This window comes from Pelophylax lessonae (assembly GCF_965119305.1).
Source record: "Pelophylax lessonae genome assembly, contig: HAP1_SCAFFOLD_57, whole genome shotgun sequence".
Taxonomy (NCBI): domain Eukaryota; kingdom Metazoa; phylum Chordata; class Amphibia; order Anura; family Ranidae; genus Pelophylax; species Pelophylax lessonae.
In genome coordinates this window covers 658,575-682,099 of record NW_028120142.1, presented here as the reverse complement: position 1 = coordinate 682,099, position 23,525 = coordinate 658,575, and the positions used below count along the sequence as shown (strand labels likewise).

General features: G+C 44.3%; 1 protein-coding gene across 1 annotated transcript; it reads right to left on the bottom strand.

Moving 5' to 3' along the window:
• Nucleotides 1-17,065: 17,065 nt before the first annotated feature.
• Nucleotides 17,066-17,925, bottom strand: LOC309543478 (dnaJ homolog subfamily C member 4-like). Its single transcript, XM_082275958.1, is given in 3 exon segments — nucleotides 17,066-17,596; nucleotides 17,599-17,787; nucleotides 17,790-17,925. Coding segments are annotated over 3 exon segments (708 nt in total). The 5' UTR covers nucleotides 17,866-17,925; the 3' UTR covers nucleotides 17,066-17,153.
• Between the last annotated feature and the right edge of the window lie 5,600 nt (nucleotides 17,926-23,525).

Here is a 23,525-nt window from a genome sequence, read left to right as displayed (position 1 = left end):
ATTAGAGACACTAGGCAATAAAACGGCAATTGTTGCAATTTTTTTTATGTCACATGGTATTTGCACAGTTGTTTTTTAAATGCAGTTTTTTGGGAAAAAACACTTTAAGGATATTTTATGCAAAAAAATAAAAAACACAATATATAATGCAATTTTTTGGTAAACTATAAAAGATGATGTTATGCCGAGTAAATGAATGCCTCACATGTCTCACTTTAAAATTGCACACATTCATAGAATGGCAACAAACTACGGTACTTAAAAATCTCCATAGGCGAAGCTTTAATGTTTACAGGTTACCAGTATAGAGATACAGAGGAGGTTTAGTGCTAGAATTATTGCTCTCACTGTAACGGTTGCAGTGATACCTCACATGTGTGGTGCGAACACAGTGTACATATGCTTTCGTGACTTACGTATGTGTGCGCATGGAGCAATGGGGGCATGATAATTTTGTTTTCTTATTTATTTATTTTTTTTATCACTTTTATTTCTATTACAAGAAATGTAAACATCCCTTAATAATAATAGATTCATTAAATTAGTAATAGAAATAAGGGATGACAGGTCCTCTTTATTGAGAGATCTGGGGTCTATAAGACCCCAAATTCCTCTTTTTTTTTTTTAGGTAGAGAAGAGGTAAAGAAAAAAAGTTTGAACTTTTGCTCTCTAAAATAAAATAAAAATGGTTTACTTCCGCCCCAGACTAGAAGTGACATCATGACATGGCTCCAGTCCTCCTAGATCAGTGATGGCGAACCTTGGCACCCCAGATGTTTTGGAACTACATTTCCCATGATGCTAAACTACACTGCGATTGCATAAGCATCATGGGAAATGTAGTTCCAAAACATCTGGGGTGCCAAGATTAGCCATCATTGTCCTAGATGATAGAGGGGAGGAGAGACAATCTGGTCTCTCTTTACTAGACATATACTGTTCGTTTGGTTCCTAATTGAAATTTGGAAATGAGGATGTATCCACATTTCCGAATTACAATAGAATATAATTAAAATAGTAACAGATTTAAATGAATCTGAAATAATGAAACAAAATTTTGGATGAAATTCAAATTCGTATAGTTTTCAAATTGAATTTCAATTCTTTTTAAAACTCTAATTTCCAAAGAGAATACAGGATGATAGAAAATAAAGGAATATAATAGAATAGAAAAGAATAGAATAGAAAATAATGAAATATAATAGAGTAAAACAGAACAGAATACAAAATAAAATAAAATAGAAAATAAAAAATAGAATAGAATAAAATAGAAAGAATAAAACCATCTTCTGAAATTCAAATTTCAAATAGAATAAATTCAAATATAATAGAAAAGAATAAAATATAAAAGAAAATAATAGAATATAAAAGAAAATAATAGAATTGAAAATACAATAGAATATAAATTCCGAAAATCAAATTTTGAATAGAATAAATTTGAAATTGAATAGAAAAAACAGAATAGAATAAATAAATATAATCGTTTCCCAAAATGTAAATATAAAATAGAATATATGTGAATTTGAAAATAAAGGGATAGAATAGAAGATAGAATAGAATGAAATAGAAAGAATATAGCTATCTTCTGAAATTTGAAATTCAAATATAATAGAAAAAAAATAGAATATAAAAGAAAAGAATAGAATAGAAAATACAACAACAATAGAATAGAATGATTATAACCATCTTCCAAAATTAAAATTTTGAATTTGAAGAGACTAGAATAGAAAATGAAATAGAATAGAATAGACTAAACAATATAATCATATTCCAAAATTTGAATTTAAAATAGAATAAATTCAAATAGAATAGAAAAAAATAGAATATGTTAAAAAATTAAAGAATAGAATAGAAAAACTAATAGAATAGAATGAAATAGAGAGAATATAACCATCGTACAAAATGTGAATTTTGAATTTGAATACAATACAATAGAAAAAAGAATGGTAGAACAGAAAAGAATAGAATAGAAAAAAATAGAAAATAAAATAGAAAAAACAATATAACCATTTTCTGAAATTCAAATTTGAAATAGAATAAATGTAAATTCGAATAGAATAGAAAATAGTAGAATATAATAAAAAAAAGAAAAGAATAGAATAGAATAGAATAAACAATATACCTGTGTTCCTGAAATTTGAGTTTCAAATAGAATAAATGTGAATTTGAATAGAAAATAACTTTATAATAAGAAAAGAAAACAATAGAATCAAAAGAATATAACCCTCCTCCAAAATTCGAATTTTGACTAGAAAAAATTTGAATTTGAAAACAATAGAATAGAAAATACTAAAATAGAAAAGAAAAGGATAGAATAAAGTAAATAATAGAAAAGAAAATAGAAAAGAATAGAATAAACAATATACATATTTTCTGAAATTCAAATTTCAAATAGAATGAATGTGAATTTAAATCGAATAGAAAACAATTGAATAGATCAAAAATAGAATAGAAAAAAAACAATAGAATAAAATATAATTTTATCATCTTCCGAAATTCAAATAGAATAAATGTGAATTTGAATAGAATAGAAAAGAATAGAATAGAGTAAACAATGTAATCATTTTCTGAAATTCGAATTTCAAATAAAATAAATGCAAATTCAAATACAATAGAAAATAATAGAATATAATAGAAAAGAAAACCATAGAATAGAAAGAATATAACCATCTTTCGAAACTCGAATTTCAAATAGAATACATTTTAATTCAAATACAATAGAATAGAAAATAAAATAGTAGAATGGAAAAGAATAGAACAGAATAAATAATAGAAAAGAAAAAAGAACAGATAGAATAGAATAAACAAATTTCAATTCTAAATAGAATAAATGTTAATTTGAATAGAAAAGAAAATAGAATAAACTAGAATAAAAAAACTATATAGAATAGAATGGAATAGAAAGAATATAACCATTTTCCAAAATTGTAATTTCTAATAGAATAAATTTCTAATAGAATAAATTTACAATCGAACAGAATTCAAATTGATTCAAATTTTATGATTTCGGTCGACTTGAGTTTAATGTGACCACATTTTGGAAAATTCCAATCGATTTGAGTTTGAATGAACTAACCGAATCATGAAAACGAACTACACAAATTAAATGAATTTAACAAAAAAAATTCTGCACATGGCAGCTAGGAGACAATGGCATAGTGAATGGATATATAGAGACCTCATAGCGTATGGGTTTAATCAATGGAAATAAAACATAGAGCAAAAGCGAATGGTTTACCCCAACCTAACCTCCTAGTACGGTCATGGAACTCCTGGGAAAGCATGGAAGCAGATATCATAGAGAGAAGGGAGGTCACAGTATACCGAGCGTATCTCAGCACCTCGACAGAGCTTTACATATGGAATGTTTCTTAATGTCACACGGGACATCATTCAATGACTGAATATGTTTGATAATCTCCGTGCAGTTTTCATTGCCTCCGTCGTTGTTGGGTTCTCCTTCACCCCACAAACTGCAAAAAGAAGAAAAATTAGAACATCAGAATATTTTACTTTTGGGTCTCCTTCACACGGACGTTTTCATGCAGCCACCAGATTCCAGCGGCTGGAATGACTGCGGCCTGCGAATAGCAGAGGCCTCTCAGCCTATTCCAACTAATGAGAAGCTGACAGAAGCCACCATACAAAGGCAACTAGTAAATGCAGCTTCATAGATCTCCTCATCATGAACGATCATTTATTATATATATATTTATATTTATATTATGTACGCTGGGAAACAGGTAGCAGGTACAAAGCTCCCTGGGATAAGCAGTCCTTCAGGCACAGATACCAAATCCAGTGTGGTAGTGACAAACAGTCCAGTGTTTATTGGTGCTATATACAAGTCTTTGTACAGGTTTGGGGGTTTTTTTGGTGCCTCAGGCCAAGGAGGGATTGGGACTTTAAGGGCAAGTGCATAAATATAGAAACAAGTATATAAATATATGATAGGAAATGTTCCGTTTTAAATAAAACAAAATTTATTTACAACAATGTAAATCCATATATTGTAGAAGAGACAACATATATAGGTGAACAAGGTGCTTGGGGGTAGAGACCCCGGTGTGAGGAAATAATAAAGGGGTTGATTCAGAGATGAATCAGTGACAGTGGTGAGAAAATTGACTTTTTGCTAGGATTTCCACAGATATAGAGTGGGACGTTGGTCCCTTAGGAGAATCCTATTGCTGACGCGTTTCGGCTCACTTGGAGCCTTTCTCAAAGCGTTGAGTCACTCTGTACTTCAGTCTATGAAGATAATATATAATATATAAAGTTTAGATCTTTATTCATGTCAAGTGTAATTTCAAAAATTATTGATAGCAAAATTTTACCTACATGAATATAGCTGACGGTTACTGCGCATGGCTCCCTTCATCCTGTTGCAAACGCAGCGGGATCAGGCTATGCATATTGCCTGAGATGGGTGAGATGGTATTAATGGGTATAAAAATACATAGTATCTTAATGTTTGTGGAATGGGTAAAACCACTTACATTTACTGAAGGAGTTAAAGAGTACTTCCTCCACGGGGAATAAATTCCCTCTCTTGTTTTCAGGTTGTTTGATCTATGTTAGAAAATTAGTCTATATCAGATTGCATATGGTGTAAACATGAAGGGTGACTTTTCCAACGGAGGTGTATAGACTCCTAGTGCTTGTACAAATGCAAAGTGACTTTTTGTGCCCATAAGTATTGGACAAAGAAGCGGTCCAAGTAGCTTACATTTGAGGAGATAGGTGAGGTGATCCTTCCGGCTAAACGCAGGTCCGTCCGTCCTCTTCCCTCGGTTGGAGAGAAGTGAGGACTTGACGTTGATCCCCGGCCTTTTAAAGCCCTCCGTGCGTGCGCAGTGCACTGCTGCACGTCGGAGGGTTTGTTCGAGCGTGACGTGGCACCTGGTAGTGCGCCTGCGCCAAGTGGATGCGCGCGCAGGCGCTAGAGTGGAGACGCTCATTGGCCGCCAGCACGGGAGGAGGGGCCCTCCTTTCCCCGTGGGTGATTGGATGGGTCCCGGACAGCCCCTACGATGATGCGTAGGGGCTACCCGTGCTGGGTGCGATTGTCAAGGATGAAGGGGAGGGGGCCGATCTGCAGCATTGACAGCTTAATAAATCATGCAGGCAATTGTAATCATTAGGTAATACATCTTATTGTGAAAGTTGTATTAAGCTTTATAGTGTATCGAGACCGTTTTGGGTCTTGGAAATGAACATATATACAAAGCAAGGTACAATATAATATTGCATGAGTGTTTGACAGCAGAATAACAGTAATAAAAGACTTTGCCTCAGTGAATCTGATAGATTGGGGGGGAAAAATCTCGATGGGATGGTCATCCAGAAAGGTCCCTGGATCACGTTTAGGCAGGATTGGATGTATGGGGTGTATATGACTAATTCCTAAGGCTCGTTAGATTGTTGCAAGAGACAAATTATATATCTCATTCCTAGGTTGGGAGGTGTATGGTTGAGAAGGATAAATGGAAAATAAATAATAATAAATAAATGATAAAAGGAATTGAAATCTATGAATTAGAAAAAGAAAAAGAAAAGGAAAACGCATAGGGGGAGGAGTCTGGGTGAATCTTTATGGATTGGAAAACCATAAGCCATATCAACTCAATTGGGGGGGAAGAGAGAGGCAGATACCTAACTGTAGGAGAAGGAATATCTGAGGGCTGTGATTATGCCAGTAAGTCCCAACTGTTTATAAAGTAATGCGTTTTTGTTTGGTTAGTCTGTCTTTCCTGATGCAAACCCTTCGAGAAAGGGGCGAAAACTCTCGTTTTCGTTTAAACCAGGTGGTTTTGTGGCTTGGAGACGTCTTATCCATCTCATCTCCATTTGTAGCAGGTGTTTGTTCCAGTCACCCCCTCTACACGGTATGTGTATCCTTTCCAGTGCTGAGAATGTAACGTTAGGCATTTTGTTTTTGTGGAAATGTGCCACATGCCTGCCAAGTGGTACATAGAAATTACACATTTCCATACTGTTGATGTGTTGGTTTACACGTTTTCCAAACTCTTGTTTTGTTTTTCCAACATAAAAAGATTCGCATTGGCATCTCATCAAGTAGACCACCCCTCTCGTTCGGCAGTTCACAAAATGTCGGGGTGTAAAGAGCTCTCCATTGGGGAGTGTGGTAGTTGTGCATTTTTTAATCACATCACATTGCCCACAGTTTCCGCATGGGAATGTGCCCTTCTGTTTACAGGGGTCTTTTCTCGTTTGTTTGTATTCACTGTGGGTGAGCGATTGCTTCATAGATCCCGCTTTCCTGTATGTGATCTGTGGGTGTTCCGATATAAAAGGTTTTATCGCTGGGTCCTCCTGTAGGATCTGCCAGTGTTTGGCAATGATGTTTCTTATTTTAGGGTGGTCGTTCGTGAATCTCATGATCACTCTCGTTTGATTCTCTTGTTTGTCTAGTCGTTGTTTCTTTCTGAATAGAATCTCTTGCCTTTCTTGTTGCTTTACCCTGTTAAAGGCTTTTCTTAGGGTCGTTTTTGTGTAACCCCTTTTTATTAGTCTGGCAGTCAGGGAGTCAGCTTCTTTCTGGAAGTCTTGTTCAGTGGTACAAATCCGTTTTAGCCTGAGAAATTGGCTGTATGGGATTGCATTTTTCAGGGAGGGGGGATGGAAGCTGGATGCGTGTAGAATGGAATTACCTGCCGTTTCTTTTCGATATAGGGTTGTTTTCAGGAGTCCGTTTTTTTCTTTTATGATCCAAGTGTCCAAAAACGGGATTTTTTTCTCTGTCATAGTTGATTGTAAAAAACATATTGTATGTGTTATTATTCATGGCGCGGAGGCATTCGTGTATCATGCTTTCCGAACCCGTCCAAATTATGAAAATGTCATCTATAAATCTCTGCCAGACGATAATGTTGTCGGCGAAAATACCGTTTTTTTCCTCTGCTAAGAATTCTTGTTCCCATGCTCCAAGATATGTGTTTGCATAGGATGGGGCACAACTAGTGCCCATTGCAACGCCGCACGTCTGTAGATAGTATGTACCATTGAAAACAAAAAAGTTGTTATTAAGGATATATTCCAACATCATGATTATGAAGGTGTTGAATTTGGTGTCCTTTCCACTTTGTTCTTCTAATGTTTTTTTGATGACTTGCATTCCTTTGTGGTGTGGAATGTTATTATAGAGGGCCTTATTTATTTATTTATTATTATTTATTTTCCATTTATCCTTCTCAACCATACACCTCCCAACCTAGGAATGAGATATATAATTTGTCTCTTGCAACAATCTAACGAGCCTTAGGAATTAGTCATATACACCCCATACATCCAATCCTGCCTAAACGTGATCCAGGGACCTTTCTGGATGACCATCCCATCGAGATTTTTCCCCCCCAATCTATCAGATTCACTGAGGCAAAGTCTTTTATTACTGTTATTCTGCTGTCAAACACTCATGCAATATTATATTGTACCTTGCTTTGTATATATGTTCATTTCCAAGACCCAAAACGGTCTCGATACACTATAAAGCTTAATACAACTTTCACAATAAGATGTATTACCTAATGATTACAATTGCCTGCATGATTTATTAAGCTGTCAATGCTGCAGATCGGCCCCCTCCCCTTCATCCTTGACAATCGCACCCAGCACGGGTAGCCCCTACGCATCATCGTAGGGGCTGTCCGGGACCCATCCAATCACCCACGGGGAAAGGAGGGCCCCTCCTCCCATGCTGGCGGCCAATGAGCGTCTCCACTCTAGCGCCTGCGCGCGCATCCACTTGGCGCAGGCGCACTACCAGGTGCCACGTCACGCTCGAACAAACCCTCCGACGTGCAGCAGTGCACTGCGCACGCGCGGAGGGCTTTAAAAGGCCGGGGATCAACGTCAAGTCCTCACTTCTCTCCAACCGAGGGAAGAGGACGGACGGACCTGCGTTTAGCCGGAAGGATCACCTCACCTATCTCCTCAAATGTAAGCTACTTGGACCGCTTCTTTGTCCAATACTTATGGGCACAAAAAGTCACTTTGCATTTGTACAAGCACTAGGAGGCTATACACCTCCGTTGGAAAAGTCACCCTTCATGTTTACACCATATGCAATCTGATATAGACTAATTTTCTAACATAGATCAAACAACCTGAAAACAAGAGAGGGAATTTATTCCCCGTGGAGGAAGTACTCTTTAACTCCTTCAGTAAATGTAAGTGGTTTTACCCATTCCACAAACATTAAGATACTATGTATTTTTATACCCATTAATACCATCTCACCCATCTCAGGCAATATGCATAGCCTGATCCCGCTGCGTTTGCAACAGGATGAAGGGAGCCATGCGCAGTAACCGTCAGCTATATTCATGTAGGTAAAATTTTGCTATCAATAATTTTTGAAATTACACTTGACATGAATAAAGATCTAAACTTTATATATTATATATTATCTTCATAGACTGAAGTACAGAGTGACTCAACGCTTTGAGAAAGGCTCCAAGTGAGCCGAAACGCGTCAGCAATAGGATTCTCCTAAGGGACCAACGTCCCACTCTATATCTGTGGAAATCCTAGCAAAAAGTCAATTTTCTCACCACTGTCACTGATTCATCTCTGAATCAACCCCTTTATTATTTCCTCACACCGGGGTCTCTACCCCCAAGCACCTTGTTCACCTATATATGTTGTCTCTTCTACAATATATGGATTTACATTGTTGTAAATAAATTTTGTTTTATTTAAAACGGAACATTTCCTATCATATATTTATATACTTGTTTCTATATTTATGCACTTGCCCTTAAAGTCCCAATCCCTCCTTGGCCTGAGGCACCAAAAAAACCCCCAAATAACACATACAGGGACGGAGGCAACACCTACTTACCTTTTATTTTTCAAGCAGCCTAAGGAAAAATACCCCCCTCATCCAGTCTTTGTACAGGTACTTTACAGTGCTTTAAGGAATACAAGCAGGAATTGTGTTCAGGGAATAGAGCCCAGATGGATGACATAGCATGATTAAAAACTACGGTAGTAGCGTGCCAAAACCGTCGTTCGGGCAGGCCTGTGAAATAAAGAGGGCCCACCAAGAAGGAAGAAAGAAGAAGGGAATGTTGTAGAAAAGGGGCAGTGGTGGGAGGGATAAACGATCCCAGAGGCAGCCCAGAAGAGGCGGGGGGCCTGCCTTTAAATAGGCGGCTCCTCCCCTCCCACAACTCCAGGCTCCGCCTTCCCATTTGTGGTCAGGGAATAGAGCCCAGATGGATGACATAGCATAATTAAAAACTACGGTAGTAGCGTGCCAAAACCGTCATTCGGGCAGGCCTGTGAAATAAAGAGGGCAAAATTCGGCTAAGACTCGGAACGCCTGTCTGAGCTCGCCTTCAGGTTGGGGTATATACCTGCAGTAAGCGGAGGATTTCCACCGCCCTAGTCTCTTGAGTATATGCACGGGAATGCCATGGCTGGAGGCCGCCGTGGCTGCCCCTATGCGAAATGAATGACCGGAGAAAGCAGCGGGATCGCACCCCAACTTACTCAGCAGTGTTCTAAGGTACTTGACAAACCTGGGCGTGGTGAGAGGCCTGCCATGGAGGCTCAGCAGGGGGGCATCGCTGGCCTGACCCGCCATGCCTGGATAAAGGCGGTCCAGCAACTGGACTGGGCACCATCTATTGTAAGAAGGATACAGTAGTATCTCGACTGGTGGCCCTAATTGATTGGTCTTGGACTGGCGGAGTGACAGGACAAAATGGTCGTCCACCTTAACTAGGTCTGCCCTCCTTAACATGTTGGCGGTGCTGAGCAAGTTCCCCACGGTGAACTCATTAGGCCGCAGAAACCCGTAGAAGGCCAGATACACTGCTGTCTTGATGGCATCATTGGTCCCTGCCTCAAATGGCTTAGTATCCAAAAGGTCGGACAAAGCCCGGAACCTGCTGCCGTCAATTGGTTGACGACCCGTGGGCTTGTGGCCTTCCAACTGAAGGATGCCTTTTAGAATGTTCTTGACGGGACTTGACGTCATGAAGGTACCGTGACTGGGGTACGTGTTGACAATGTGAAACTGAACTCCAGAGAGGTAGAGTTTGATTGTGCTGTGCGCCAGTTTCAAGTTCAAATGGCAAAAGGAAGAAAAAGCCACGATGGTGTCCAAAGACAACGGGTCCAAAATATTGAACTCTGTGATGAACCTCAAGAAGATGGTCAGAGCCCGCGCGTAAGAACGTCTGGTGTTCGGCGACAGTGCTGACTGGGCTAGCATGTTCCCGTGGGCCATGAGAACAGCTAATCCAGGATGAGTTCCCAGAACGGTGGTGGTTCGTCCGGGATTTCCTCTGCCGTGGGATGTGCCTGGAAAAAGACCTGCAAATTGGAACGAGACAGGGCATCAGCTGCTGTGTTAAGAACACCTGGCACATGCTCGCAAACCAAGTGGAATTGTAAAGTGGCGGCCAGCCAAGTGAGCCTTCTGACTAAACTCATGATGGTAAGGGAGGAAGACCGCCCCCTGTTGATGATCTCGCCCGCTGCCATGTTGTCAGTGAAGCACTTTACAGTTTGGCCCGCCCAAAGGTGCCCCCAAACCCTGGCAGCTGCCACTATGGGGTAAATTTCAAAAAGGGCCGAGGTGGAGTTGAAGGATGGCAGGTTTAAGGTTTCAGGCGGACAACTATCCCTGAACCACCTGTTGCCCCAAATGGCCGCTAACCCGCTATGGCCAGCTGCGTCAGTCCATAATACCGGAGAGCAGTCTGTGACAGGCGGGATGAACATGTTCATGCCATTCCAATGGGCCAGGAACTCGCCCCACATGGACAAGTCTGCCCTGGCCTGACCGTCCAGTGTGATGAAGCTGTCCTCATGCGGAAGACCTGGGAGCAGGCTGAGAAGTCGGGACACAAAAGCACGGCCTTGGGGAATGACCCTCATGGCAAAGTTCAGAGAACCCAGGAGGGACTGCAGTTCCCTCCGCGTCGTGGAACCTCTGCGGAGGAAAGACTCAACCTCAGCCCTGATTCTCTGAACTTTGTCTGCAGGAAGGCTGGCCTGCATGGTGACTGAGTCCAGGCAAATGCCTAAAAAGGTCAGCTTGGTGGTGGGGCCTATGGTCTTGGCTGGAGCCACCGGAACCCCCAAGGTGGAAAAAACCCTCACAGTCTTGGTTAAACTGAGTGGTGTGGCGGTGTGACTTTCTACGGTCAAGAAATCATCCAGATAATGAATTACCACTGGACAGCGGCTGATGTTTAGAAGGAGCCAGCACAGGGTTTCCGCAAATGTGTCAAAAATTTTTGGGCTACTTTTGGCCCCGAAAGTCAGGCGGACAGCAAAATAGTAGGACCCCCCCCCACTGCCATAGTGACTGATGAATGGGCAGTAGTTTAAAGGCATTGGATATGTCAGTCTTGCCGAGCCAGGCAGCCTCGCCGGCCTGCAAGATCGCATGGATGGCATTGTCTACGGAGGTGTATTGTAGAGAAAATTCCTCAGAGGGAATGAGAGAATTGAGGCTAGGCGTGACAACAGAATGAGGAGCCGAAAGGTCAATAATTAAACGCTTTTTATTGTTGTATTTCCCGGTGGCGATGCCCAACGGGTTGGTACGCCAACAAGAAAAAGGCCCAATCAGGAAACCCTTGGCCACCTCAGCCTGTAACAAGGTGTTGACTGTGGAGGGGTCAGACAGGGCAGACTGCAAATTATTGCACTCCACCGTGGTTGCTGGTAGCGCTACTAACCCTGTCTGAAACCCTTCTGTGAAACCCTGGATAAGAAAATTAACTAAATCCTGAGCAGGGTGGGACTCCAGGAGGGAAGCCAGGGTGTCCACGTGTAACTCGGTCAGTCATTTCTTTGGGAAGAGTCGGTTAGGGCACATGGTCTTGGCGTGTGCCCGGAAGCAAGTAGAGCAGATATGTAACAACCTGCAGGCGCTGAAACTGCAACCACCTGCATTAAAGTTGTTACAGACCTGTGTCTTGCCAAGGAACACAATGGGCCTGCCTAGCCTGTCTTTGGAAGCTTTCTGGTCGACTCTGCTGGTACCCGGGGTGACGTCGCTGGTGACTGTGGAACTGGATTCAAAGGCACACAAGTTGGTGGGATGGGAAAAAGCAGCACAGTTGGCGCAGGCCGGTGGAGCGAGCCCAGCAAAGTGGCGGCAGAATAACTCCGTGTCCAATTGGCCCCAGTCTGCCCGGACATTGAATTGGAGGCTCAGCAGGGGGGCATCGCTGGCCTGACCCGCCATGCCTGGATAAAGGCGGTCCAGCAACTGGACTGGGCACCATCTATTGTAAGAAGGATACAGTAGTATCTCGACTGGTGGCCCTAATTGATTGGTCTTGGACTGGCGGAGTGACAGGACAAAATGGTCGTCCACCTTAACTAGGTCTGCCCTCCTTAACATGTTGGCGGTGCTGAGCAAGTTCCCCACGGTGAACTCATTAGGCCGCAGAAACCCGTAGAAGGCCAGATACACTGCTGTCTTGATGGCATCATTGGTCCCTGCCTCAAATGGCTTAGTATCCAAAAGGTCGGACAAAGCCCGGAACCTGCTGCCGTCAATTGGTTGACGACCCGTGGGCTTGTGGCCTTCCAACTGAAGGATGCCTTTTAGAATGTTCTTGACGGGACTTGACGTCATGCCTAGCCTGTCTTTGGAAGCTTTCTGGTCGACTCTGCTGGTACCCGGGGTGACGTCGCTGGTGACTGTGGAACTGGATTCAAAGGCACACAAGTTGGTGGGATGGGAAAAAGCAGCACAGTTGGCGCAGGCCGGTGGAGCGAGCCCAGCAAAGTGGCGGCAGAATAACTCCGTGTCCAATTGGCCCCAGTCTGCCCGGACGTTGAATTGGGCGAAGGTGGCAGCCGCTTTGGCGGAAAAAGAACGGTGGTAGTCATAGAATGCTGAGCCGCCATACTTGTACCCCAAATCGACCACCTTGTGCATGTACAAATCCAGTTCCTCCCTTCGGTTCGGGAAATTGAAGCACATCACATCCCTGAACAGACCGAAAGCCAACACAAACTCCGGGATAGTCAATTTCTTGCTCAACCTGGAGTCTTTGGCCTTAAGCACCACAGAAAGTTCGCCGTAGTTATACGTCTTACTTTCCACAACGTCCTGGGAAGCTAACAGCAAGGTCATGAGGTTGACATCCTTGCCCTCCAGGATGTCTTTCTTGACACTAGGAGGGACCATGTGAGCTGGTGTGATGATGTGTGAGATAGAGGCCGGGGAGGTAAGAGTACCTGCGACGACACTCTGCGAGACCGCTAGGGTGGCAACCTGGGAGGGTGGGGAACCCGGGAATGCCGAGGGGACGGGAGCCGGGGTTTCCAATTTCTCTATCCTCTGATTCAGGCTGTTGATGGAGGACAAGATGGATGCCATCGTGGCCTGAATCCCAGCTAAAGTCTCGTGCACATTGTCCTGTGATCCGAGCCCCGACGGCGGAACTGTGTTGGTCTTTAGGATCCTGAAAAGTTCAGCTTTCCTGGCAGTGGCCGGGAATGGAATTCTTTTCCGTCTTAATTCGGTAACGATCCTTGGGATGGTCCAAGCGCTCAACGGGCCAGGGCTCGTCAAGACTTGGCTTCCTCCTGCGATAGGGACTGATGTCTGAGTAGGAGGCCTGACTGGCGTGCTAGGAAGGGAGAAGCTATCTCCTATGTCTGACGCATGAGACATCCTGGAAAACATGAAGAAAAAGGTCATAGAACATGAGCGTAAAATATTTGGCGGGTGGGCGTGCCCCCCCCCAAGGTTTCCCGAGAGGAGACCAGCGCTAGCGAGCGGGACGTGAGGCCCTAACTAACCCAGTGGTGGATAGAGGCGCTGTCTATGAGTTGGCCCTGTGCTGTGCCAAGTAATGAAATGGCGGGGTGTAGGCCTCTGGAAGGTGACGCCCTTTCTACGCTAGTGGGGTGACCGAGACGCTAGCTATGATTTGGGCCGATGGGTGAATACCTCCGCGTGAGGATGGGTGTTGGTCTCGGGCTAACTTCCAAGTGACCTACCTAACTACACCCCCTGCCCCCCCCCCCCACCAGATACAAAGGAAATGTAAAGACCAAGTGAGATGGCATACCTTCTGTTGGCGCCTGAAGTGAGATGACATAAGTGCCTGACTCAAACAACTGACATACCCTGCGGACGCCAACCCTAGGTGTATCGAGAGGGGCTGTACGAAGTGCCCACCAGAACCTGGAACTGAGGGAAGGAGAGATGTGGTCCACCCCCCCCGAATGAACGTTTCACCGGAAGTGAACCAGGAATGTGGTTGGAGCGTATCCTTGCGTGTCAAGGCCGTGGGTGATGGCCGGGAGCCAGGTGAGGGGGGCAGGAGCGTGGCCCCCCACATGCGGTAAGTACAAAGACCTCTGTGGCCACATTGCCCCTGAGAGTTGTGACTAAAGAGAGGGAAAAACAGTTTTGTGGTACCTGAAATAAACGTCAACGAACATCGAGGAAAAAAAAAAAACATATGTAACAAAAAAAAAAAAAATTTCTTTCAACGTGATGGCAAAGAAAACGACAAAGCATTTTGCATTAAGTCTGTTTGGTGAACTCCCCCCCCCCCCCAGAGGATGCAAGAGTGAGGCTGGCCAGTGGGGGGGAGGCCCAGCCAGGGGGCTGCCTGTGCGAGATGGGAGCCGGTGCAAACCAAAGGTGCGATTAAAAGGCAAAGAAAGCTGCTTCACGGGATTCCCTTTTTTTTTTTTTTTTTGTTACCGCAACCCACTATCTGGGTGTATGTGACCTGAATGCATGGAAATGAAATAATCGGAAAACATGAATGAGGAACAAAGATTGCAGGGTTCCTGACCAGGTTTGCAGTTGTGACAATAATGAGAACAAGCTTTGAAAATGACAGTGAGCAAAATTGCAGATGTAATTTCCCTCTAGACCACTAGGTGTCACCAGTGAGCCGGAAATGCAGCCTGTGCTGATACTGAGAGAAGGAACCTGTGAAGTGAGCTGTCCTGAGGGAGATACTATCAACAGAAACGGCTGGTGAAGAGAGAGGGTAGGGGGGGGGGGCAGGCTGGTGGTGGGTGACCCGGGGGCGGGTGAATTTGATGGTGCCCGGAGGTTGGAGCGCCCCAAAGAACTTACAATGGGGAGGACAGATGGCCGGGCAGTGAAAGGTGCAGGGCTGGCAGAGAGCTGGGGGATAATGTCTCACCCCCCCCCCCAGGGAGGCCGTGGACCGCTCCAGGGAATGCGGACATGATCAGGAACGGCCAGGATGACCTTCTCCCCCCCATGCAGGAGCCTGAGAAAGGTAGGTCCAGGCTGGGGAGACAAGCTGTGGTTCACCCTGTGTGAGTGGAGGAAGGAAGGAGCAGGGAGGTAGTACGGCTGGTGATGGAGGGAGGGGGGTGGGTGGGGAGACCGGGCCCCAGCTCCCCCTCCCCAGTACTCACAGTGAGCCGGGTGCCTGATGGCTGACCCGGAAGCGTCCTCGTGGAGCTCTGCAAACTGACTTGTGGGCGTGACACAAACCAGATAAACGATCCCAGAGGCAGCCCAGAAGAGGCGGGGGGCCTACCTTTAAATAGGGGGCTCCTCCCCTCCCACAACTCCAGGCTCCGCCTTCCCATTAATAATAATAAACAAAAGCCTAGCTGTGTCCAGGCGCTTACTACACACAAAGCAGGCCCTCACTAACACAGCCTGAGCAAGCCTACAGCTTGTCAGCTTCCACAGACACACTGACAGTTTTACCAACCTTCTGCTCTCATAGACAAACGTTGTCTGATTTCCCAGGCTGAGAGAGAGCCCTGGCTGTTTGTCTCAGGTGAGATTAAATTGGCCTGGGGAAGAGGACCAAGATCCGAACTGGATCATGGATCAGAGATCCCTAAAGATGTATGAGTGATGCCTGGAGGATGTATAAACCCCAAACAGGACATTTCCCAGCTCTCTGGGAGGCTCTGCTACATATCCCCCCCGGCCCCCTTGTTTCAACCCCAGGGTTAGAACACCTGTGGCCCAACAGGAGTGAACACAGGACAGGGCATCTACATTCCCCATCTCAACACCTGGCCTGTGTTTTACAGTGAAGGAGTAATCTTGTAGAGCCAAAAACCACCGGTTCACCCGTCTATTAGTCTCCTTCTTTTGGGCCATCCATTTCAGAGGGGCATGGTCAGTTATCAAATCAAACTGGCGCCCTAACAGATAGTACCTTAGTGCATCCAAGGCCCACTTTATGGCTAAACATTCCTTTTCAATGACTGCATACTTTCTCTCGTGTTCATTAAGTTTTCTGCGCAGGTATACCACAGGGTGTTCTTCCCCATTGTGTACCTGTGACAATAGGGCCCCAATACCTACATCAGACGCATCCGTCTGAACCAAGAAATCTTTTGAGAAATCGGGGGAGTACAACACTGGCTGTGCACAATGAGCCTTCTTTAAGACTTGGAAAGACTCCTCTGCTATTGGGGACCATTTCACCATTACTGATTCTTTCCCTTTCCTAAGGTCGGTCAGTGGGGCAGCTAGAGTTGCAAAATTGGGGATAAACCTCCTATAGTACCCTGCAATCCCAAGAAAGGCTCTGACCTTCTATTTTGCAGGACGTGGCCATTCTTGGATGGCTTCTACTTTGTTTAACTGCGGTTTAATGACTCCACGACCAATAGTGTAGCCCAAATACCTGGCTTCCTCTAAACCAATGGCACATTTTTTTGGGTTTGCTGTAAAACCTTCCTTGAAGAGGGAATCCAGAACAGCCTGTACACGGGGCAAGTGAGACTCCCAGTCAGTGCTATGTACCACTATATCATCCAGATAGGCTGCTGCATACTGTCGGTGAGGTCTTAGGGTCCAATCCATGGCCCTCTGAAATGTATCAGGGGCATTTTGCAACCCAAAAGGCATTTTTTTGTACTGAAACAAACCCTCTGGGGTAACAAACGCAGTCTTTTCTTTGGCGCTACCAGTCAGGGGTATTTGCCAATATCCTTTGGTCAAGTCTAAAGTAGTTAGATAGAGGGCTTTGCCAAGTCTTTCTATAAGTTTGTCCACTCTGGGCATTGGGTACGTGTCAAAATTTTTTTTTTTTTTTTTTTTTTTTTTTAGTGTTTTTACCATAAGCTTATAAAATATATCATGTTTTGAGGAAAAGGTTAAAGGTTGATCATTTGGTTCTCCCTTATTTCTTAGTTTCAGTTTCTAGTCCATATAGTTTCTTCAGCCTTTCTTCGTGCCTCTGTATTAGAATTTCTTGTTGCTTGCTAATCCCATTCATCTGGGCAGTCTCCTTTGTTTTATTATAGAAATCCAAAATCTTCTGCTGCTGTTCTTCCATTTCCTTATTACGAATGTCTCTTAATGTGCTAAAAACAAAGAAGTGTAGGTAGATGCTTGAGAAAACCAACAATATGCAACCCCAAACAATGCTTTTATTGCGTTCTTTTCGCTGCTTTGCAGGCTCGTTGAAATCCGACTGTGGCGCAAACTGCAAAAAATACCAACTGTCACTGTCTGTAGAGGACCAGTTATAAGGCTCTTCTTTTCTATGAGTGTGTGTTGTGCTGTCTGCTCTGCTGGAGCTCCTATAAGGACTTTGGGCTCTATAAACCGGGCCTTGTCTTCCTTGCGGGAAGACTGTTTGCTCAGCACCTTATATGCCTCATTGATGCGTACAAACTGGGCATGGAGTAGAGGATTTGATGGATCAATGTCAGGATGGCACTTCTTTGATAGGGTGAAAAAGGCATCCTTAATTTCACTCCTTGATGCTTCTCTTCCCACACCCAGCACCTGATAATGATCCCGAAAAGCAAAAAAGTTTGAGCACAGCGCTGAGCCCCTGATGAGCATATCTGTATACCTCCTTTACAAAACCCACGCCATGACATCATTGATTAACGATAATCGCTGTGGGCATCTCCTCAGCTGTCACCCCCAAGCCGACTGCGCAGGCGCAGGGGTATGTGTCAAACTTTGTCACTGCATTGAGTTTTTTGAAGTCGTTACAGAACCTCCAAGTACCATCTGGTTTTGGAACTAAAACAATGGGGCCAGACCAGTCACTATTGGATTCCTCAATGACATCTAGCTCCAGCATCCTTTTTACTTCATCACTAATGTCCTTTCTCCTCGCTTCGGGAATTCAATACGGTTTGAGCTTGACACGGACCCCAGGTTCAGTAACAATATCATGCTAAACTGTTGAAGTCGTACCAGGTAACTCTGAAAATTTCTCTCTATTCCTTATCAGAAACTCTCTAGCTTCTTGTTTTTGGGAATAAGACAGGGTGTCTGGAATTGTAACCTCAGGGACCAGAGGGGACTCTGTACCCCTGGATGTTACACGGACGGCCTCGCAGTCAAGGCCAGCCTATCCTTCCAGGGCTTTAACAGATTTATATGGTAAATCTGCTCTGGCTTCCTTTTTCCTGGTTAATGCACTTTATAATTGACCTCCCCAATAGTGTTGAGCGAACACGGACTGTATTATTCGTGTTCGTACCGAATAATTGGATTTTTGTTACCTGAACACGGACCCGAAAACTTTACTGTATGTTCGGGTTTAAAATCCGTGTTCGGTCATTTTATTTCCGGGTTTGTATGTAATGGCGCGCTTTTAATGGCGGGCTTTCAACAGCCAATCAACAAGCGTTTAACTGGTGTGCCTTAAGCCATCCCAGCCATTCCTACTAATGTATTAGTAGCTGTGATTGGCCATCTGAAGCATGTGACCATGTCTTTATAAGTTTGAGAGCCCCAGCGCGCTGCGCCATTCTGCTGTAGTTTAGGGACAGAGCACACATCATACGTGCTGGCTGCTGATTAGGGACAGACAGTGAAAAATTGTATTGTGTCCGAAAAGAATGCAGGGACAGGTCGGAGTGCTGCAGGCAGGGCGAGTTATTAGGGCATTTTAGGGGGAGGCTGGAGAATAGGCAGGGTCATTGTTCTACATCGATTTTGCTGTGTGGGGGGTTGGTTGTGCAGTGCCAGTGAACGATCTTATCGATCATTGTAGGGCGAGGCTGGAGAATAGGCAGGGTCAGTGTTCTACATCGATTTTGCTGTGTGTGGGGTGGTGCAGTGAACACAATCTTTTTGCTCGCTGAGGAGGAGGGAGAAAAAAATCTATTTTTATCAGTCAGTTGTGTGCAGCGTTTTTGCTTCAGTGCTGCTGACTGTGATAAGACACTGCTGTGTTCACATGTGCTATTATTGAGTGATGATTTTCAATTTTATACACTTTTTTCTATTCCACTATTCAATATACACCCTTTTGGGTTAAAAAAATTAAATTGTGGCATAGTCTGTACTAATCTATTTAAAAATTACAAACTTAAAGGGGAATTTTCTTTTTTTTTTTCCCCTTCATAGCCTGCAGCAGAGCTGACTGACATAAGACACTGCTGTGTTGACATGTGCTATTGAAAAATCACCAATTTTATATCATATTTTCTATTCCGCTATTCAATCTACACCCTTTGGGGTAAAAAAAATTAAATTGCGGGATAGTTTGTATCGGTACGTGTGAGATACACCTTTCCAACTTTTGGGGCGCATCTTATATCGCGGAGGATAGCAGGGTGCTTCAGTTTGCCTCCTGCCTGTTCCGAACTCCTCCTACTCCTCATCCTGCCTTTAGCATACAAAAAATAGTAATCAGGGCCTAGTCTGGGTCTGTACGTGTGAGATAGATACACCTTTTGATATCATATTTTCTATTCCGCTATTCAATCTACACCCTTGGGGTAAAAAGAATTAAATTGCGGGATTGTCTGTATCAGTACGTGTGAGATACACCTTTCCAATTTTTGGGGCACATCTTATACCGCCGAGGATTGCAGGGTGCTTCAGTTTGCCTCCTGCCTGTTCCGAACTCCTCCTACTCCTCATGCTGCCTTTACCTTTAGGGTACAAAAAATAGTAATCAGGGCCTAGTCTGGGTCTGTACGTGTGAGATAGATACACCTTTTGATATCATATTTTCTATTCCGCTATTCAATCTACACCCTTGGGGTAAAAAGAATTAAATTGCGGGATTGTCTGTATCGGTACGTGTGAGATACACCTTTCCAATTTTTGGGGCACATCTTATACCGCCGAAGATTGCAGGGTGCTTCAGTTTGCCTCCTGCCTGTTCCGAACTCCTCCTACTCCTCATCCTGCCTTTAGGGTACAAAAAATAGTAATCAGGGCCTAGTCTGGGTCTGTACGTGTGAGATAGATACACCTTTTGATATCATATTTTCTATTCCGCTATTCAATCTAAACCCTTGGGGTAAAAAGAATTAAATTGCGGCATAGTCTGTATCGGTACGTGTGAGATACACCTTTCCAATTTTTGGGGCGCACCTTATACCGCCGAGGATTGCAGGGTGGTTCAGTTTACATCCTGCCTGTTCCGAACTCCTCCTACTCCTCATCCTGCCTTTAGGGTACAAAAAATAGTAATCAGGGCCTAGTCTGGGTTTGTACGTGTGAGATAGATACACCTTTTGATATCATATTTTCTATTCCGCTATTCAATCTACACCCTTGGGGTAAAAAGAATTAAATTGCGGCATAGTCTGTATCGGTAGGTGTGAGATACACCTTTCCAATTTTTGGGGCGCATCTTATACCGCGGAGGATAGCAGGATGCTTCAGTTTGCCTCCTGCCTGTTCCGAACTCCTCCTACTCCTCATCCTGCCTTTAGGGTACAAAAAATAGTAATCAGGGCCTAGTCTGGGTCTGTACGTGTGAGATGGATACACCTTTTGATATCATATTTTCTATTCCGCTATTCAATCTACACCCTTGGGGTAAAAAGAATTAAATTGCGGCATAGTCTGTATCGGTACGTGTGAGATACACCTTTCAATCTTTTGGGGCGCATTTTTCACCACCGAGGATTGCAGGGTAATTCAGTTTGCCTCCTGTTCCAAACTCCTCCTACTCCTCATCCTGCCTTTAGGGTACAAAATATTGTAATCGGGGCCTAGTCTGTGTTTGTACGTGAGAGATACACCGCTTTATAAAATTTTTTCTATTCCGCTATTCAATCTACACCCTTTGGGGTAAAAAGAATTAAATTGCGGCATAGTCTGTATCGGTACGTTTGAGATACACCTTCCAATCTTTTGGGGCGCATCTTCCACCGTCGAGGATTGCAGGGTGCTTCAGTTTGCCTCCTGTTCCAACCTCCTCCTACTCCCCATCCTCATCCTGCCTTTAGGGTACAAAAAATTGTAACCGGGGCCTAGTCTGTGTTTGTACGTGTGAGATACACAGTTTTATTATTTTTTTTCTATTCCGCTATTCAATCTACACCCTTTGGGGTAAAAATAATTAAATTGCGGCATAGTCTGTATTGGTACGTGTGAGATACACCTTCCAATCTTTTGGGGCGCATCTTCCACCGCCGAGGATTGCAGGGTGCTTCAGTTTGCCTCCTGTTCCGAACTCCTCCTACTCCTCATCCTCATCCTGCCTTTAGAGTACAAAAAATTGTAATTGGGGCCTAGTCTGTGTTTGTAAGTGTGAGATACACCGTTTTATAAAAAAATTTTCTATTCCGCTATTCAATATATACCCTTTTTGAGTGTAAAAAATTAAATTACGGCATAGTCTGTATCGGTACATGTGAGATACACCTTTTTAAATTTGTTTGGTGCATCTCCTTCCACCGCCGAGGATTTCAAGGCGCTTCAGTTTGCCTCCTGTTCCGAACTCCTCCTACTCCTCTTCCTCATCCTCATCCTCCCTTTAGGGTACAAAAAATTGTAATCGGGGCCTAGTCTGTGTTTGTACGTGTGAGATACACCGTTTTATATCCTTTTTTCTATTCCGCTATTCAATATACACCCTTTTGGGGTGAAAAAAAATTAATTTGCGTCATACTTTGCGTATTTGACTGTGAGATACACCCGTTGTATTTGTATACTGTTTTTCTATTCCGCTATTTAATAAAAACCCTTTTGGGGTAAAAAAAAATTAATTGCGGCATAGTTTGCATATTTGACTGTGAGATACACCCATGCGATACTGTTGTTGTTTTGTTCCGCTATTCAATAAACACCTTTCGAGGGCAAGATCATAAATTACAGAAATATGAGGAGACCGTCACATAGGGGCCGTGGCCTGGGTTGTGGTGCTGCTGGTAGAGCTCCTGTTGCAAGGAGATGATGTGGTCGATCTGTGCCAGCTACACGCACAAGTGAAACACCTTCCTCAAGTGTGAGTAGGCGACAGAACCTGCAGCAGTATTTGGTAGGGCATCATGTGCCTCTAAAAGTGATGAGGCCAGAAGAAGTACAGGCGATAGTAGATTGGGTTGCTGACAGTGCCTCCAGTTCCTTCATATTGTCTCCCACCCAGTCTACTGCAGAAAGGTCAGAGTTGGCACCTGCAGCCAATGTCCAACCGTCTTTCACCTCACCCCCTTGCAAATCAGGCAAGCAGTCTGAGCCCCAAGTCATGCAGCAGTCTCTTCTTCTTTTTGATGACTCTGTCAGCAGGGTTTCCCAGGGCCATCTACCTAGCCCTGCCCCAGAAGTGGAAGAGATTGAGTGCAGAAATGCCCAATCACTTATTTCTCAAGATGAGTACATGGAAGGACCATCACAGCACGTCTCCGATGATGACGAAACGCAGGTGCCAACTGCTGCGGCACTCAGAATTGTGGAGACCGACAAGGAGGGCAGGGGTGAAGACTGGGTGGAAGATGATGTGGAGGACGATGAGGTCCTCGACCCCACATGGAATGAAGGTCATGCAGGTGACCTGAGTAGTTTGGAGGAAGAGGCGGTGGTCGCACAGAGCCACCAGCACAGCAGAAGAGGGAGAAGGGTGCAGAAGCTGAGCGGCCGTGCCCTAGACACTACGCCTGCTACTGCCCAATGCAGCAAGGGGCCGAGCGCACCAAAGCCAGCTCAAAGGAGTTCTCTAGCGTGGAAGTTCTTCAGAAAATGTGCTGATGACAGGACACGAGTGGTTTGCACCCTGTGCAATCAGAGCATGAAGCGAGGCATAAACCTTCTCAACCTGGGCACAACCTGCATGATCAGGCATCTAAGTGCAAAGCACGAGCTGCAGTGGAGTAGACACCTTCAAAACCAAGAAAGGTCTCTGGCTCCTCCTGCTTCCTCTTCTGCTGCAGTCTCGGCCTCTCCATCCACCTCTGTAGTGATACCGGCACCTGCCACCCCGCAAACAGACGATCTGTCAGCAACACCACCACCTGGGTCACCAACCATCTCCACAATGTCCCGTGGAAGCGTTCAGCTTTCCATCTCCCAAACACTTCAGAGGAAGAGGAAGTACCCCCCTACCCACCTGTGATCCCTGGCCCTCAATGCCAGCATTTCAAAATTCTTGGCCTTTGAAATGCTGTCATTCCGTCTGGTGGAGACGCACAGTTTTAAAAGCCTTATGTCGGTGGCTGTCCCACAGTACGTCGTGCCCAGCCGCCACTACTTTTCCAGGCAAGCCATCCCTTCCCTGCACAACCAAGTGGGGGAAAAAATCAGGTGTGCACTGCGCAACGCCATCTGTGCCAAGGTCCACCTAACT